General features: G+C 35.7%; 1 protein-coding gene across 3 annotated transcripts in view; it reads right to left on the bottom strand.

Moving 5' to 3' along the window:
- MKLN1 (muskelin 1) overlaps positions 1–20,232 on the bottom strand; it is a 167,638-nt gene that overhangs the window by 33,579 nt on the left and 113,827 nt on the right. For all 3 annotated transcript variants that reach the window (XM_035021125.1, XM_035021127.1, XM_035021126.1), the window contains 2 exons: positions 15,988–16,209; positions 13,231–13,360 (listed from right to left, as the gene is read on the bottom strand). In XM_035021125.1, the coding sequence (XP_034877016.1) occupies positions 13,231–13,360; positions 15,988–16,209 (352 nt within the window). The remainder of the gene's footprint in view (positions 1–13,230; positions 13,361–15,987; positions 16,210–20,232) is intronic.

Genomic DNA, 20,232 nt, shown 5'->3' with positions numbered 1-20,232 from the left:
CTTAATAATAATCTCAACCCTCATGCCATGGTCTTTAGTGGTTAAGTCTGGTATTTTCCTAATGACACTTTCTAAAGTGCCAAGGTTCTGCCCTTCTGTTCCTCAGATAACCTTGGAAGATAAAACAGTAAAGAAATGAAATCACTTTTGTTAGTGGTAGAAGTAGAGGACATAACTGTATTGTATTTAAAATTTATTGTATTTAAATTTCTTCATTCCATTTCATCTTAATACTGAGCCTTTAAATTAAGAATTCTCTAAGATGGGTTGGCAAACTGTGGCTTGATCTGGCCTGCCTAGGGTCAAAGCAGGCCTCATCCATTCATTTACATTTTGTCTGTGGCTGTTTCCACATTAAGATAGCAAGGTAACAGGGCGCCTGGGTGGCTCAGATGGTTGAGCGTCTGCCTTCGGCTCAGGTCATGATCCCAGGGTCCTGGGATCGAGTCCCGCATCGGGCTCCCTGCTCTGCGGGGAGCCTGCTTCTCCCTCTGCCTCTCTCTCTCTCTCATGAATAAATGAATAAAATCTTCAAAAAAAAAAAAAAAGATAGCAAGGTAACACTTGCAATACTGTATGTATGGCTTACAAAACTGAAAATATTTACACCTAGCTCTTCATATAAAAAGTGTGCTAACCCCTGTTCTATAATCTTTTAAAACGTGAATATCAGAAATGTATGACTTTTTCTTTTTTTTTAAGATTTTATTTATTTATTTGACAGAGACACAGCCAGAGAGGGAACACAAGCAGGAGGAGTGGGAGAGGAAGAAGCAGGCTCCCCACTGAGCAGGGAGCCCGAGACAGGGCTCAATCCTGGGATTCCAGGATCCTGACCTTAGCTGAAGGCAGACACTTAACAACTGAGCCACCCAGGTGCCCCTGAAATGTATGACTTATTATAAACTAATGCAACAAGCCACTTACCTTAAGTAAGGACCCACTGAGGAAATGGAAATTTTGGTGGAAACCTTCACACAGATATTAGGGAAGACAGCCTGGTGGACAAGATGCACCATGCATTTATACAACATCCCTGGTCAGTGTCTTATGTAAGGGAGAAGCCGGCTGGGAAAGATGCCTACCCTAGGCACAGGAAGTTACTGTTGATTACCTTTCTTAACAGATGTAGTCCTTTATTCATAGATTCTAATATATAGGTAGGAATCACATATGAGAAAAATTTCAACAGTGTAAAGATAGGGGCCTAGATAAACATATAGAATGGGAAAAGATAAATCACAGAAAGAAACAACCTAAAAAAAAAAACAAACTCATTATCTTTGTAAAGAGTAAAAAGAATATTACATCTATAAAACAAGAACAAGCTTCTTCCATAAAAAGGAATAGAAGATATGATATAAAAAAGTAAAACTATGACCAAAAAAATCAGATGACAAAATGAAAAGAAAAATGAGCTAACTAGTTAAAAGGAAGTCAGCGGCTGTAGGATAAAAATGATAAACTACCAGTAGAGCAAAAGATACAGACATTATTATAGAAAAGTTACAGGACACAGAGGATAAAACCACTGAAGTAAGAAATCTGCCTGAGAAGAACACTCAGGAGAGGTGAAATAACATAGGAGGAAAAAATAATTAAAGAAAATCTCCCTGAATGAAAGAAACAAGTAAGTGTCCTGTTTGAAAGAACCCTAGGTTAGCTAAGCATGTTTTACAAAAAAACAAAAAAAACCCCTTTATATATAGGTATTCCCCGCTTTTTGAAAGTTTTCATTACACCACTTTGCTTCTATGAAAGATCTATATTAGTACTTGTTTTAGCTAACTGAAAGAAATCTGAGGATTTTCACTTTATGAAAAAAAGGTGAAGAGCAGAAACAGCATTCAGCGTTTGTTTTGAGTGAGCTCTTACAGAGACAGCACACCTTCCCCAGGAACTACACCCAGCCTCTCTGCATCAAGCCACCACAGTTGTGAACTGTGTGTATGAGTGTTTGTGCTTTAGCTCAATTTATTTTGTGCCTCAGTTAGCAAGATGTGTCCTAAGATATCAGAGAAGTTTGAGAGAGAGGTTGTTTTTTGGGTCTGGGAAGACTCAAAATTTTTCCTTATAAATAAGTGGTACTTGCTTCTTTGCTTTATACCATTTTGGCTTACCAAATGCTACTTTTGGATAGTGGGAGAAATAGAAAGAGACAGAGATCTCCTAATGAAACTTTAAAACTCCAGGAATAAAAAGAAAAATTTTAAAAGCTTCTAGAGAGGGGGAAAAAGCAGGTTATTACACACAGAAGAATAAGTATCAGACTTATTAGACCTTTTATCTGTTAACAATGAATGCTAGAATACAATGGAATAATAACTAAAATTCTGAGGAATGTAAAAAGATACAGAATTAAAATTCTATTTCCAACAGTGAGGGCAAAATAAAGGAATTTTTGGATCAGCAGAAATATGAAAATTTATATCAATGACTGCATATGAAACAATTCTTTGAGGAGCTATTCCAACAAAACAAAACTAAAAAGGAATCCAAGAAAAGGAATGACATGGGATATGAGAAACAGTGGCAGTGATAGATGACACAGGAAAGCAAAAGGAAGCTTGAAAGAAAATAAAGATCCATTAGATCTTGAGCCTTTATAAGACATTTGGAATGAAAAAGTTTTAATACAGAGTATTTTTTCACCTATAAGTCCAATAACAATACCTGAATTATATATGGTGCCCCATTCCCCCTCCCCCATTATACTTTCATTGTTTAGAATTTTGGTCCTAGTGTTTTTCTTTTGGCAACAATCAATTTTCTCAAGATAATTTAATCACCACTTATCAAATACTTCTAACATCTCCTAAATTTATTTCTGAGTCTTGCTTCCAAATGGGTTTCCAATATGGGTCTTCATATAGCAAACCTTCCTAGGCAAATATACCTAAGAATGTTTTATTTCATACTAACATACAAAAGTTAGGAGAATATAAATTTCTTGGTTTAAAGTCATTTTCCTTGATCACTTTTTAACTTTACTGTTTTTTTCCATTCACTATTGCTGTCTGATGTCTGTCCGTCCATCCATCCATCCATCTTGTTCCCTTTGCAGGTCATCTTTCTCTCTGAAATCTTTCAGAATTTCCCCTATGTCTTTGATATTCTTAACCAAACTTTAATGTGTCTATGTAAGTGTCCCTTTATTCTTCCTGTCAGGTACACTATAAGCTCTTCCACCAATCTGAGGCCTTTTGCTTTTCTGAATTCTAGCACATGTACCTCCATTATTTCTTCGATTATTTGCCCTCTTAAAATTTTATTTTTCTCTCCTTCTGTTACTACTGTTAAGATGTTGGCACTTGTACAATTCCTTTCCATATCCTCTAGTTTTTCTTTTATATTTTCTTTATTTTTTTAAAAGATTTTATTTGAGAGAGAGAGAGAGAACGAGCATGAGTGGGGGGGGCAGAGGGAGAGGCAGAGGGAGAAGCAGACTTCCCAATGAACAGAGAGCCCGATGAGGGGCTGGGTCCCAGGACCCCAAGATCATGACCTGAGCTGAAGGCAGATGCTTAACCAACTGAGCCACCCAGGCACCCCTCTTTTATATTTTCTATCTCTTTATCTTTTTTTCCCCTATTTTTCCTGAATATTCATTCTAATCTTTCAACTAATTAATTCATTCATATCCATTCTATTTATATTTGTTGCAGTCTTCATTTCAAATATATTTTTCATATCTAATATTTCCATTTGGTTCTGTTTTTATGATTTTTAGATCTTATTTCATATTACTAATATGTCCCTTTATATGTTTAATTATATTAACCATGCTTGTTTTGAATTCCTGGTTCAACTATTCAACTATTGTAATAATTCTGCTTTAGATCATATATGTTTTCAGTTATTGATTTCTTTTGAGACAGCTGCAGTCCTCAACTGTCTATTTGTAGCTCTGTGAGGTAATATTGTTCAAGGTATCAACTATTCTTTCTGTTAAGATATATTTTATTAGGGAGGACCAAAGTTCAGGACTTAAATAGCATCAGTTCCAGTGAATTTAAGGAAAATGGAGGGGGAAGAGGCATAAGGTAGTGAAGCCTAGACACAAAGAACCAGTTAATCACTTCTATTTACTATTATCCCCCTATGTAAGGGTTTCACACCTTTAGACACTTCAGGGAAAGTAGAAGGCAGTCTTCTTGGACTTGACGGGTGAGAGGAAAGAGAAATGGAAGGGAATCAGCCACCTAGGTTAGTTTGCAACTTTGGCAGAAATAATTTTCATTTTATATTGTTTGAATTTTGCTTTATGAATTATGCACATTGCATTACTTCTATAATAATTCTACTGAAATAAAAACTGGTTGAACAAAAATGGCATTATCAAAAACTAAAAAGACCTAAAGGTCAAAACCAAAGAAGAAGCTTTCATTCTAACATGTTATAACTATTAACACTCTTCTGTACTAATTTTCTTCCCAAGAAGAAAAAAAGGCTATCTTTATAATTTAACGGTTTCTAATAGGTAGCTGTGAGGGAAGGAGAAAAGAATAGGAGAGTTGCAACGTATAATATTTTAAAAGCTTTTAGATTCAACTGGCAAAAAACTCAACTGAATGGCAGAAATCTTAACCAGTCTTTATAAACTGACTCACAAAGAAAAATTAAACAGATCAGTAAACAAGATTATATGTTAATCACGAACACATTTTGAAAGAACACTTGTCTGAGAAAATACAAAATAAGAATAATGCAACAACTGGGGCGCCTGGGTGGCTCAGTCGTTAAGCGTCTGCCTTCGGCTCAGGTCATGATCCCAGGATCCTGGGATAGAGCCCTACATCCGGCTCCCTGCTCGGCGGGGAACCTGCTTCTCCCTCTCCCACTCCCCCTGCTTGTGTTCCCTCTCTCGCTGTGTCTCTCTCTGTCAAATAAATAAATAAAAATATTAAAAAAAAAAAAAGAAAATGCAACATTACAGCCAACTTGTTTCTAGTTTTTCCAGGAAATCACAATGATAATCCTTCAACTCTCCTATTTTTTCTTTAACATTTTTAAAACTTGAAATAGGACAACTATTTTTCTTTTCCTTTTCTTTGATTGACCCAATAGGGGGAGATTACCAGAATCTGTAACATAAGGAAAGCCTGCAGGGAGGCTAAAAAGACAACAGAGATATTTTTGAAGTAATTTCAATTCCTGAGGAAGATACATTATTGCATTAATTCATGAACTAATCTCAACTCTATTTTTGCTCATGTTCCAATGCACATATTATTAGTTACTTTAGTTGAAGACACAGGAAAAAAATACAGTTTCAGAACTGTCACAGGAATATAAGTTTAATAAAAACAGCTTTCTAAAATTTCTCTATTTGTTAGGATATTTCAGCTTAGGGATTTAACAGAAAACCCAAATAACAGTTTATTAATGAGCTCATATATCAAAATTTTGCAAGTGGGCAGCTCCAGGATTGTTTTAGCAATTCAACCAAATCATGGTGCTAGGTAAACAGCCCTACAATTCTCTTGGCCTTCCTTTTTTTTTAAAGTTGTCAGTACCAGCTCTAAGCATTACATCCTTTTATACTATCTGTTCTGTCCATTCCATTAATCTGTATAAAACTGCACCTTTATAAATATCTGGTAGTGTTACTACTACTTCATTATCTTTCATTTTTTTTTACTTTTTTTAAAGATTTTATTTGTGTGAAAGAGAGAGAACACAATCAGGGAGAGTGGCAGGCAGAGGGAGAAGCAGGCTCCCCGCTGAGCAAGGAGCCCTATATGGGACTCGATCCCAGGACCCTGGGATCATGACCCGGGCCGAAGGCAGATGCTTAACCAACTGGGCCACCCAGGCATCCCTACCTTTCATTTTCAAAACTGTCTTAGTGTTCTTGCATGTTTGTTTTTGCTGGTGAACTTTAATTCATACTTACTATCAAATGACCTAAATTTTATATTAAAAATACGAAACACTTATATAAGCTTGTAACTAAGCAAAAACACCCCTGGGAGAGTAGAAGGGGGAAATTATGTAAAGTTAGTATTAACAATAATGGTGAGAGGGGAAAAAGTACAGAATCCAATTTTATCAGAATAATGGCACAACAAACATAGAAGATGCTAACTGGAAAGCAATGAAGCCCAGTTACACTGAAAATAAACACTACCATTTCCTAGCTCAGTAACTAATCTACATTAATGACAGCAAATCATTAGCTTCAAAATCTTCTCTGTACTGCTGAATTGGCCTGATTTAGTTAATTGTTAAAAGTCTGAAAGAGTCAAATCCACACGGATTTATTCTATATAATCACATACATACAAACATACCCACTTATTTATTAAAAAACAATGTGAATAATGTCAATGTTTGACCAATTCCAGTAGTTGAACTAAAAATCAGTAAGATTTTGCTTTTAAGGTTTTCATGAAAATATGTTTATAGATAAATTAGATCTTGCAGACATTACTAACATAGCCCTCATGTTAGTTTCACAGCCTGATAGCAGAAGGGAATGAAATTTAACTGTCAAAATTTTGCAACTAGATGAGGCCTTAAGATCAACTGGTCCAATCTCATTTTCAGATGAATAATCAGGCCCAAGGAAGTTATGTATATAATTTTGCCAAAGTTGCAGAGGGATGAGTGGCAGATCCAGATGAAGAGAGACCAAGTCTTCTGATTCTCAATTCACTATTCTTTCAATTATACCAATCTGCTATTATGGTTAGAACAGAATGGAATGAACAGTGACAGATGTGGGAAAATACAGTCAACAGATGTTAAGGAACAAAACAAGTAAACACATAACTACTATAGAACAGGGACTAGGTTGTAAGAGCTCTAATATCACCAATGCTTGACTTAGCATCTGGCAAATGGTGAAGACTCATATATGTTTGCTACCTTGAATAATACAGATATGAGAAAGTAATCCTATTACAATAAACTGAGTTTCTATAGCAAACTATAAAGCTCTGGTGGTGTGACAGACTATCTTCTAAACATAATTTTCAATTAGTGTTAAATACAGAGCTTACATATGGAGTGTCTGCTAAACCCCTTGTGCTTGCCAAAAGTTATTCAGAAATAAACCCAAATTTTAGATGTGCTGAATTTTGATGTAATTATGTATGTGTTAGACACAATACTAATAAATCCCTTCTTTCTAAGCAGCTGCCAATCCACTGATTTAAATTGTAATCTCTTTCTGAGGGGAGCGTAACATTGTTATACTCTAGTTAAAAAGTAAGAGTTGAAGTTTCCTCAGATCTTGAGATGTTAAACCTAAGATAATTCATTTAAATAATTATAAAGAACAACCATATAAGATTTTATAGTATCTGACACAATAAAAACATTTTAAAAATCAGCAGGAATTTTACAATTAGATATGCCATTTCTTTTCTTTTCTTTTTTTTTTTAAAGATTTTATTTATTTGAGAGAGAGAGGATGAGCAGGGGGGAGGAGCAGAAGGAAAGAGAGAAGCAGACTCCCTGCTGAACAGGGAGCCCAACTCGGGGGCTCGTCGATCCCAGGACCCTGAGATCATGACCCGAGCTGAAGGCAGACACTCAACCAACTGAGCCACCCAGGTACCCCAGATATGCCATTTCTAATTGGTGATCTTTTTTTTTTTTTTAAAGATTTTATTTATTTATTTGAGACAGAGAGCACATGAGAGGGGGGAGGGTCAGAGGGAGAAGCAGACTCCCCGCCGAGCAGGGAGCCCGATGCGGGACTCGATCCCAGGACTCCAGGATCATGACCTGAGCCGAAGGCAGTTGCTTAACCAACTGAGCCACCCAGGCGCCCTAATTGGTGATCTTAATAGTTCAAATTTCATCTATAATTTCAAACAATCCATTTGAAACTCACATCATAAGTGCAGTTTTAATCAAATAACCCACATTATTGAATCACAGATAAACATAATAATTATATGTTAAGTCCATCTCAAATTACAGTAATTAACTGTAGTAGAAAAGCTTTAGAAGAACAGTTAATAAATAGAATGTTTAAATAAGCTACAGAGCATCCAAGTAATGAAATAAAATTAGTATTTTCTTTTTCTTTTTTTTTTTAGGATTTTATTTATTTCAAAGAGAGAGAGTGAGTGGGATGAGCAGAAGGGACGCTGCGCATGGAGCCTAATACAGGGCTCGATCCCACCATCCTGAGATCATGACCCGAGCTGAGATCAAGAGTCACAGTCCAACCTACTGAGCCACCCAGGTGTCCCCAAAATTGGCATTTTCTAAGAATATTTAATAATGTGGAAATTTAAATAGTATCTTGCCTTGTCCTTAGAAGGGCTTTTCGTGGCTTATAAACAATAATCTAGTAAGATAAAATAAAATTAAATGGGCTTTTAAAAATCAGGTGAAACTATTCCCATGGGAGGACAATTCAATATACCATAGTTCTGACATGAGGTTTTCTGTTTGGTCTGACTTAATCCAGTGAAATATTTTTTAGGAGATCTAGAGTACTGAAAAGACTGAATGCTCTTTAAGAAATCCTGAATAAAGTCTATGTATTTCAGCTAAGCTTTTCATAGATTCTGAAAAGCAGAGTCAAGATTATACTAGATGAATATTTAGAATTGTGTTAACAGATTAGAACCATATGCTTTAATTCCTAACCTGGGCTTGAGGCATTAGAAAATTTCGGGAGACAATGATCTGTAAACTAAGATCTGAAAGATGTGCACAAGTTGGGTTACACTCTGGAGGTCAGACGGAAGAGTGATTCAGGCAGGGAGAACAGCATGGACAAAAACCCAAAGGCAAGAAAAAGTATTGTATCTATAAAGAATTAATATTCAGTGGTCATGAAACAAAGAACTGGTGGCAAGGTGAGGGTGGATACTAAAAACGGGGCTGGAAAACTAAGGTGGGGCATATCATAAAGGAACCCAGGAGTCAGGCTGAGTTTAGACTTAATCTTCAGAGCAAAGGGACACAATGAAAAAATTTTAATCAAGGAAGAAAGCCTATCAAGTTTACATTTTTTATGTTATTTATTTTATTATTTTAAAAAAGATTTATTTGGGGGGGGGAAGCTGTGGGTGGGGGAGAAGAGAGAGAGAGGGAGAGAGAAACTTAAGCAAACTCTGTACTGAGCGCAGAGCCAGATGCCGGGCTTGATCCCACGACCATGAGATCGTGACCTGAGCAGAAACCAAGAGTCAGAGGCTTAACTGACTGCACCACCCAGGCATCCAGAGTTTATATTTTTTAAAGATATTTTCTTATCTTATTAGCACTAATCCAAAAGTAAGGTTGTTAATCTACTTTTTTGTTTTCCCTGTGCACAACTGTAAGCTCTAGGAAGACAGAGCCCTTATTCACAATTTTATCTCTAGCACTTAGCTTATTATCTAGCACACAGTAGGTGACCAAAAAATATCTGTTGAATAAATGTTAAAACACACAATTCTGTACTTCACTGGTAACACAAAACTGCTGTATTCTGCTTGCAGTATGGAGAATGAGTTGGGGGAGATGTGGAGTACACAAGAAGAGGAAGACCAATTATTATAGCCTATACAGATATATAGTAATATCAACTGTATTCTCCACACAAAATGACTACTGTAAATACAGGACTATTGTAAACACAAGAACGTGAAAAGCCTTTGGGAAGTTTTAATAAAATAGTCAATGTAATAGTCATTATTCAGAGTAAACAAGGTATGTTTCTGGGGCACCCGACTGGCTCACAGTCAGAGGAGCTTGTGGCTCTTGATTTCAGGGTTGGAGTCCCATGTTGGGTGTAGAGACTACTTAAAAAAGAAAATCTTTTAAAAACAAATATGGGTGCCTGGGTGGCTCAGTCAGTTAAATGTCCGATCTTGATTTCAGCTCATGTCATGATCTCAGAGTCATGAGATCAAGCCTAGCATCAGGCTCTGCACTGAGCCTGAAGCCTGCTTGAGAGTCTCTCTCTTTTCCTCTTCCCCTCCCACTGCCGCTTGCGCTTACTTGCTCTCTCTCAACAAACAAACAAACAAACAAACAGAAGAAGAGGAGGAAGACTAGGAACAAAGGCCAAATAGGTGATGATAGCTCAAACTAGTGAAGTTGCAATGGGAATAGAAAGAAGATGGAGGTAAAACCGACATTACTTAATTACTGACTAGATCAGTGAACCTGCAGATAGCATTGGCATACTCTTGTGAAAAACGAGACACCCAAGAATAACACTAGCCAAAACTGGAGGATCAATCCATCTCTACTCTTAGAATAGCCATGAGCAGGGACACGATATAATGTTGTTCACTTACAGACACACAAACTGAGACTGAGAAATTAGGTAACTTGTTCAAGGTTACTTGACTAAGGACTGAGACAGGCTCTGGAGAGCTAAAAGAGCAGTTCTCAACTGTGGCCACAGGGGTATCAGAAAACCCTGGGGCCCGGGGGAGACAGACAAAGAGAGAGAAAGTGGCACATGGGTGGGGGTAGAAAAGAAGGGATAAATAGGAAGGAAGAGAGAAAGAGAGGGAAAGGAGGAGGGGGAGGGAGGGAGGGAGGGGAAGAAGGAGAAAGAGGGAGCGAAATAAAGAGGAAGGGAGATGGAGGGAAAAAAAAGAAAGAAAAACGAAAGCAATTTTAGTTTCACTCTACTGTGCCAAAAGAGCCACTGAGGTTCCACAATTCCAAATAAAACCATTAAGAGTTTAGGCAGGAAAACTTTCCAAGTATACAGTCTAACCAGACATTCAACTCTGCCATAAAAATCCTCAATTAAAGCACCATACAGCCTCTGGACACTGCAACCTGTAGGCATATTGTCAAAATTAAGCACTTGGAAAATGTGTATCTAGGCAAAAGAGTGATATTTTCAAAATTTCAATCAATCAAATCAAGCCCCTGGCATTAAGCCTTTTAATACCTCTATTTTTTTTTTTAAGATTTTATTTATTTATTTGACATAGAGAGACACAGCAAGAGGGAACACAAGCAGGGGGAGTGGGAGAGGGAGAAGCAGGCTTCTGCGGAGATCACAACCTGAGCCAAAGGCAGACGCTTAACCGACTGAGCCACCCAGGTGCCCCTACCTCCAATTTTATTTAGAAAAAAAAATCCAAACATCTTGCATTTGTATAAGGCACTGAACAATCAGAGTTACAACTATTTTTCTACCCTCATTTCATACCAACTTCCCTGCCCTCAACTCTTTCTGGAACACACTAAGTTCTCTCCTGCTCTGGGACCTTTGTACTTGCTCTTCTCTCACTTCTTAACATGGTTCTTCCTAGTTCTCTACTTCTCATCTTAAATCTTGAAGATAACCCCTGCAGAGATGGTTTTCCAGCCTGCTTTATCTACATGGGACCTCCCATGTGACTTATTCTCATGGCAGCCAGTGTTCTTTCTTCACAGTACTTAATGGGAGACTGCAAGTCTCCCCACCAGCATGTGAGCCCTCTGAGAGGGAGGGATCTTACCCTATCTCTCAAGCACTGAAAACATATATGGCACACAGATGCTACTGAAATATGTTGGGAGGGAGGAAGGGAGAGGATCAAACTTAGATGCTAGCAGATGTCCGACAAATATTATTAATGAATGAACTTGTTCGCATGGAATAATTCACCATTAATCAATTAAAAATTAAAGAACACACAGCAAAATTGGTGATTCTGATTTTATAAGAGTTGACTATAGCAGTAATTAGGGAATGAATCCATACTTGTCACTTCTCCTAATACCTCTAGTCCATGGTAGTAAAACCATAATGATGAAAAAAGTTACTGCAATTTAATGTAAATTTAAAAATAGAAGAATATAAAATTGTGTTAAATTTTATACAATAAAATTTTTGAAAGAAAGAGAGAATGCACAGGGGAGGGGCAGAGAGAGAGAGAGAGAGAGAATTTCAAGGAGGCTCCATGCCCCGTGTGGAGCCTGATGTGGAGCTTGATCCCATGACCCTGAGATCACAACCCGAATTGAAATCAAGAGTCAGATGCTCAACCCACTGAGCCACCCAGGCGCCCCTACAATAAATAAATTTTTAAAAACTAGAGGGAAATACATCAAAATGATAACAGATTACATCTGGATGGTTTGATACAGTTTCTTTTTTACATCTTTCTATATTTTCCAAATGCTTTATAATGAGCATATTATTACTTTGATAATCAAATTATCACACTTTGCTGGCTCTGAAGCTAGCCATAACCATGAACAAAGCATTATACTGATCAATTTTGCAAATTACTATATAATAATAACTCATTTTTAAAAATCTTCAAATGATAGTCATTAAAACTTACCCAGAGTGAGTTTTTGTACTAAGTCTTTGTTACTATCATTCTTTGCCACTTTTTTCTTTTAATCCTGGGAAGTAGTTTAAGCATGGTGGAAAAAACACCTCTGCACTCATTTCCCCCAGAAAATAAAGCTCTAGCCTCTGCCTAGTAGGAAATATGAGAGAAGAGTCCTGAGGGTCCCTTCATGTGCACTTTTTAACTATGGTACTATCTTCCGTTAAAACGTTTTTAAAAGTTTTTTCTCATAAATATGAACTATTTGAATAAAAAGATCTATTTTTATAATAGCTAAAAGAAAAAGCAAACTGATCTAATTTCTCAAATTAGGTATTTTAAACCACTGCATCTTAAATACCATTCATCTGTGTATAATAATCACAGGCAAAGTGACTACTATTCAGGGTAACTATGTAAATTATTATCCAAAATAAGATACTTGAGAGTGAACAGGGGTACTACTAATAACCATGCCAAGGCAATATGCATAACACTGAGACTATCTCAGGCAAACCAGTCACCCTATTATGAGGAGAATAACTTGGAGCTGAGCTTGCAAACTTAAAAGTCATTACCAGTTACATGAAGTCCTTCCTCAGAACAAAGACATACTCTACCATGCTACTGCCTAATATATGTCACTACAGTGAAAGCAGAAGGCGGAAAGGATTAGCAAACACAGAATAAGACAGTTTTTAAGATATTAATTCTTGCAAAGCCCCACCAAGCAAGCACACACATAAATAATGCCTTTAGAAATTTACATATTGTCTTTCTGCTCAAATAATATAATAACTTGTATATTTTAAACAGATAAAACTGGATAATTCAGCTGGTAGATTTTTCTTCCTCTTACTCAGAATTATTTCAATTAAAGACATGGGGAAAGGGTGAAGAATGGTTAGAAAGAAAAGAAAATGGGCTATATATAGTCTTCTACCTAAAGTAGTTAAGACATGAGAGAAGAATCACTAAATGCCTTTACCCATTCCAGAGTCTTTCTTGGTGCCATCTGATATTATGTCTACATGATCAGAGTCCACATCATAACTAAAGAAATCATTCAAATAGGTCTTCGATCGCTGGCCACCAAATACATATAAGCAACGATTTTTCTGAAAAATAAGGAAAGAGGGCAAAGAAGGGAGAAAGTAGTCACTTCCATGAAGAATTCAGAATGATCCTTTTAAAATTTAAACCTCTATAAAAGCAATTTTATGACAGATCCCATGCAATGGAGTACTATGCTGGTATAAAGAGGAATGATGAAGCTATCTATGTACTGAGAGGTGATCTCTAGGATACCTTATTAAAGTAAAAAAGGTACAGAATAATGAATGCAGGGTGCTGCCTTTGCATAAGAAATGAAAAAAAGTAATGTGTGTATGTTTGTTTCTTTCTTCAAAAAGAAACAAAGGAAAGAAGCTAATTAAAGACCTTAATGGGAAGGGACAGAGCAAGGAAGACAGACAGAAACCAGATCTCTCCAAAAGTACACTGACATACGGTTTTGCCTTTGGAAGTACGTATATTGCTTTTATTTAATTAACTCAAAAGAACAAAAGCAATCTCTGAAATTTGAAAAACAATGAAATAAACTATCTTTAATGAAATAAACCTATCTGTAAAGATATGACCACACAGAGACATGATCACACAGAGTAGTAGTATTTCTAGTGATTTAATTCATGTTTTTTGACTACCCATCCCTACCTATATCCTGAACAGAAAAATAATGAGAAAGCAACCTGAAACATTCAGTAATTTTTGTTAGTTCTGTGATTCTGTAACTATTATAGAAAGACATAAGAAGTAATATAATACTGTTATTAGGAAGTAGGATTTTAACCTTAAGATACATAAATATAAAATCAAAGGGATATTAAATTTAAAAACTCAATAATTCTTAATTTGAATCGGTCATGTCAGTATGAACTAATGATTTAATTTTTCTCTTACTAAAAAAGATATATATGTATTTATGTAATATACATATGTGTGTATATAGCTATATGTATGGGTATACTGAGAAGGGGGCATTCCTACTGGACAAAGAAAAATTTGGGCATCAAAAAGAATAATGACAGCACTGGATTAAAAACATCAAATATATAAAAGTCCACACGTTCATAATAATGCTTAAAAACTATATTGGTTAATTTTGGAGCTTCAACTCATTAATATGAGAAGGTGACAGAGGAAAAAAAATCAAACATTTATATTACCTATCCTCTGTGGTATGCATATCAGGGTAGCCAAATACTTAATGAAGGTAAGTTTTTAATATCAGAATCAGTTAATAAATACAGAATAAATAACATAATTAGAAAAATTACCGTTTTATAAACCGTACACAAAAATTATCCATGACTGCAAAAGCCATTTGGTAAAATGCTGACAAGAACCTTCACTACTGATCAATCAGGCTGATAACACCTAAACCCATCGAATAATTTTAATATCACCAGAACTTTGATAACTACAGGTTAAACGCCTCTTGATATTTTGCAATCACACCATCTTTGATGAAGTATTCTTGCATTTCTCCTTTTGCATTCCTCACCCCCCAAAAAAGAGAAAATCTAAAATCAAGCCTCTAGATCTAACTACCAGCTTACAGGAAATATGGAGACTAGATGATCACAATACAAGGATAAAATTAGCCAAATCAAGAATATGGGACATTCGAGAACACATATGATTCAGCTTCTTTAACAAGTAAATAAATGGTATACGAGGGGGAAAAAAATAGGAGCAGGGAGTACTGTTATGCTTAAAAGAAATTTTAGAGACATAACAACCAAATATAATACATAGACCTGTTTTAGAGTCTGACTTGAATAAACCAACTATAGAAAGGTATTTTTCAGTATTTCAGAAAACAAAATAAATGCAGACTATGTATTAAATGATAACATGAAACTGCTGGTGCTTTGGTTGAGTATTACAATGGTCATAATTATGTTTATAAAAAAATCCTTATCTGTTAGTAATACACCGTAGTATTTATAGGTATAATGACACATTGTCTGGAATTTGCCCAGCAAAATACAATTTCAGAATAAACTTAAAAATCGGAGAAACATCAAAGAAAATGAAATTTAAGTGGGATAGATATATGACAAACGAATAGTGGAATATTGCTAACTGTGAAACAGATAAATAAGTACACAGGAATTTATTACCCTCTTTTCTCTACTTTGATATATGTTTAAAATATTCCACAATATGTTTTTAAAGTTAACAGAAAGAAGCCCAAGTTTTCATATAACATCTGAAAAGGTTAAAGAAATGGCTCCATATTGGTTTTGCTGATAAATTTACATTCTAATTCTATAAAGTCAATTCTTAATTCTTCGTACTTAATGGAGAATGGCAGAGATGAAAATAAAATAGTTGATCTTCTAGTTACTAAGAGAAATCAGTAAGTAGAAAGATGTAAGAAAAAGAAATAGCTACAGTATCTGTATAAGCAGTAGTCTTAAAAAAAAGTGTTGAGAGTAGTATTCAAGTAATAACTATTTAGGAATTACTATGTTAATAGGAAGAGTCTCATAACTAGCAACCAGTTCACTGTTGAGGAAGTTTTACTTTTGTCTATCATTGCTAACACTATGAAAGTGTTTCATTTATTTTTAATGAACAGTTTTGATCTCTTTCTGAAGATTTGGATTTCGCTACTTCTTTTTCTATTGAGAATATACATGACAAAATAACAACACAATGTATAGAATATTCTTACTGAGTGGAATAGCATGCAGTGTCCTATCCGAGACTGGATGTCCTCAGGCCCAGCATTACAGGAGTCCTCTCGAAGAAGTTTCCAAGTTTGACATTGACAGTTGAAAGCAAACAACCCACTGAACTGTGGTTCACTGGCTCTGCTGTCGTCTACGCTGCCATTACATGTCAAAATTCTACCACCAAAGGTGTAGATCATATGTTTTTCTGAGTCCATACACATCTATCAGAACAAGGCAACAGATTGAATCATTACAGATTGTTCCTATCATATGTGATAAAATGAAACCAATGTGTGCAGTTTTAGATTCTCGAGAAACTAAACTTTGTCTTAATAACACTGAATACCACCCCTGATTATCATGTGCACTTACTGCAATAATGCTTACCACCTGGCAGAGATTCATGATGTATTTCTAAATACTTTTTTGGGTTTCCGTTTTTTCCAATGAGAGCAAAATATCTTGGGTTAAAGACCTTTATGCTTTCTTGAAACTGTATAATTTTTACCAAATCAATCAATAATACATGAGGTGCTGATTAATACCAAAGACTGAATGCTAATCATACTCTATGGGTAAACAGTGATCACACCCTCCTTTTCATCCTCCTTATAAAAACTCCCTTCTTTCTATTCTAGGCAAGCATCCATCCTATTAATCTTGCTACCCTTTAAATCAGAGGGCAGCTATGTCAATAAGAGTGATACAACTAAATCTACTTTCTGCATTTATTTTGCTAAGCTCTTCAAATTATGTTGTTACAATATGTAAAACAAAGAAATGTTTGCAGCAGTCTCCAGACTGACTTCTCTAGTAATGAATCTGCCTCCTTTAACACAATATTATAAATTTAATTTTCTTTGAGGTATGTTATACAATTTATGTTCAAAAGCCAAACTTGATTCTTTCATTCTTTCCACTCAAGATTATGGCTTTTCATAAAAATATCTCTGAGAAAAAAGCCATTTGTCACAAGACAGTAAGAATCAAATTCTATTTCAAAGAATATGTGAGTCCTAGTTGGGAATTAGATGTTGAACACAAATGGCATTAATATTTAAGGAATAAATTGCATATACAAAACATCTATCTTTTGGCTAAAGTACAAATACTAGCCATTATATGTTCAATTTTCTCCTCCCATCAAATTGTGCTATTTATCTATTTTTGTATTGTTTTCAGGAAAAGCTATTTTCATAATTGTAAATTTTGGTTTTTTAATTAATATTAAAAAGAAAAGATTCTAGCATCTCCTGATTTTTCCCTAACCATTAAAAGATCCAGTCACTTGTCATTTCCCAGGTTTCTGACAACCTTCCATAAATTAAGATGAAAATCTATTCAAGGGTGAAATCTTGGTGAATATGGTTCAAAGTATTCCCACTTTTTAATCTTAAATGATCATATCATTAAAAGCTATCCACAAGCTGCTCAAGACAACTCCGTATGGCCCCATTCACCTACTACATCACCATTTGAGGTTTCACTGAACCTGAGTCACATTACCCTGTCCTAGGCATTGAAGACTCACATCTCTCCAAACACCTCAGGATCATGTTGAAAATCTTGAGGGATCCACATTATGGGAGCCTATTTAAAAATTTTTACAAATTTACAGATTCATACTAATTTTGGCTAAACTCTGTTATCCAGTTCCTATGGTTCTACTTCAAAAGGAGTTTCTATTTCCTTCTGGGGATATTTAACTTTAATTTTGATGTGGCTATTCTCATTTGTTATTAGTGGTGAGGCATAAACATCTTTATCTTAGTAACTCTTTCCACCATACCAGACCAAACCAACTCAAAAAAAAGAGAAACTGTAGTAGCTTCACTGACTCTTTCCCTATCTTAGAACAAACAGGACACAAAACAGATAAAATTAATTTTATTCCTTCGGGTTGGTTCTTCCCCAGATAAGATACACAGTGTCAATGAGGGTGAGTTATCAAACAAGAAGTGTTAATCACTCTAGGAAACTTTATGTTGTGCAGTTTATGATTTCCTTTTCATTTTTAATCTCTGAAAAAAACTTCTGAAAAGCTAATAACCTATTAAAGTCTGTATGATAATATTAACATCTTTTCTCTTGAAGACTTCAAGAGATCATTTATGTCAAATCTTGGAAGACCACTCACTCATCTACTCTATCAGGTTAGCTATTTAATTCCTAAAATCAAACAAATAGTGGATAGCCACTTATTCCCCACCCCAATGTTTTAAAATCCAAAAGTCTTTTACTCTGTCACATGAACACAAGACTGGCTAGGATTAGGCTGGGTTCAAAACAATTTTTCTCCTCACAAACTCTGAAGCTTTCTAACCAGTGCTGCTCAACACACAAACCTCCAAAAATGCTTCATGTTAATCTACCCCTTGCTTACTTACAAAGGTAACCAGTGTCCTCTCTGCGGCTTTTAGGATTTTCTCTTAATCCATGGTTCTAAAATTTCATTAAGAAAGTATCTAGAAACAGCGCAGAAGATCATAGGTCAAGGGAGGGAAAACTGAAGGGGAAGTCATCAGAGAGGGAGAAAAACCATGAGAGACTCTTAACTACAGAAAACAAACTGAGGGTTGCTGGAGGGGAGGTGGGTCGGCGGAGGGGGTAATTGGGTGATGGGCATTAAGTAGGGTACGTGATGTGATGAGCACTGGGTGTTATACACAACTGATAAATTATTGAACACTACATCTGAAACTAATGATGTACTCTATGTTGGCTAATTGAATTCAAATAAAATATTTTTTTTTAAAAAGGAAGTATCTAGGTAGGGATATTCTTTTTCATTCATCCTAATCTGTCCCTGGTGTTCCTTTAATTCTAAAAACTGTCTTTCTTCAGTTCTGGGACCTTTCTTCCTTTTTAACCTTAAGGCATGTTGTTTTCAGTTTGCTTTCATTCTCTTTTTCTAGAACTCCTATTAGGTGGATATTAGAACTTCAGGATCTTTTCTCTGTTCCTTAACCTTTCTCTCATAATTTCAGCTCACTAACTTAGTAACTTTTAGAGATGAGAGCTTTTTAATCAATTGACTCAGACTTTTATTTGGTTATCAAATCTTTAACTTATAATTTTTCCAGATATTTCTTTTTCATGGATGAAACAGCCTCCTGAATTGCTCTAAAAATATCACTTAAACTTATCTTAAAGGCTTCTCCAGTCTATACTACTAGCTGTTTTTCTTTGTTAATTCTTAATCTGTTGAGTTCACTACCCGTCTGTCTCATGGTATTCATTACTTTCAAATATTTGATTTTTTTGGCTGTTGTTCTAATCCTCTTTGTATCTGCAAATTCCTGTTCACCTGCCTCTTCATATACAGCAGCTCTTCAGTGCCTCTTGGGATCATTGCTCTAACCGTCCAGCTCCAGTGTCCACACTTAACACCTGACCCATGTGGACAAATACCTAAGATAAGTGCTGCTCAGTCAAACTGGAGAATGCCCTGCTGTCCAGTCCCCAACTGATCATCTAATGTTTGCCCCAGTTACATAAACTTTGAGACACTCTTTTTTTTTCTTAAATAAACTTTGAGACTCTAGCTGCTGCAGTCTTATGGGCTCTGGTTTCTTCTGGTTGGATCTGAACCCATTTGCTTTCTACCTTACAGGAACTCTCCCCAATTTTTTTAAGTTCCCCAAGGACATTCTTTCTTGTTTTCAACATTACTATTAATGTGTTCTTTTGCATTTCATAGACTGTGGGGCAAGAGGACAGTAAAAGTTTATGTTCAGCCTACAATCACCTAGTGACCCAGGGAGAAGGTCAAAGAACTGAGATCTCCAGTCCTTTGATTGAAGTTTCTCCAGTCACTTCCTGGCTAGCTTGTATTCCATTTTCTAGTAATTTCCTCAAAAAGTGTTTATACTTGAAGGACAATTCGGCTAGATATAAAACCCTTGGCTCACACTGTCTTGTCTTGAATACCTTCTAGATGTTGCTCTATTGTCTCTCTTGGCACTGAATGTAGCTGTAGAGAAATCTGAGACCAGACTCATTTTATTTCTCTTATAGGTGACTTGTTAATTTTGCCTACTTGCCCAAAAATGCATCTTTATCTTTGAAATTCAATATGAATTCTACTATATGTTCCAGAGTTGAATGCCTAGGTCAATTTTCCCTGAATATAGCATGCCCTTTTGATATGAAAGTAGTCTTGAATTTTATTTATAAATATTTGTTCTGCTCCACGGTTTTCTTCTTTAATGTCTCCAATTATGTGTATGTTGGCTCTCTTTTGA

This window comes from Mirounga leonina, unplaced genomic scaffold, assembly GCF_011800145.1.
Source record: "Mirounga leonina isolate KUSES-001 unplaced genomic scaffold, KU_Mleo_1.0 Mir_174, whole genome shotgun sequence".
Taxonomy (NCBI): Eukaryota; Metazoa; Chordata; class Mammalia; order Carnivora; family Phocidae; genus Mirounga; species Mirounga leonina.
The sequence above is the reverse complement of the archived record's forward strand: the minus strand, read 5'-3'. Positions and strand labels throughout refer to the sequence as shown.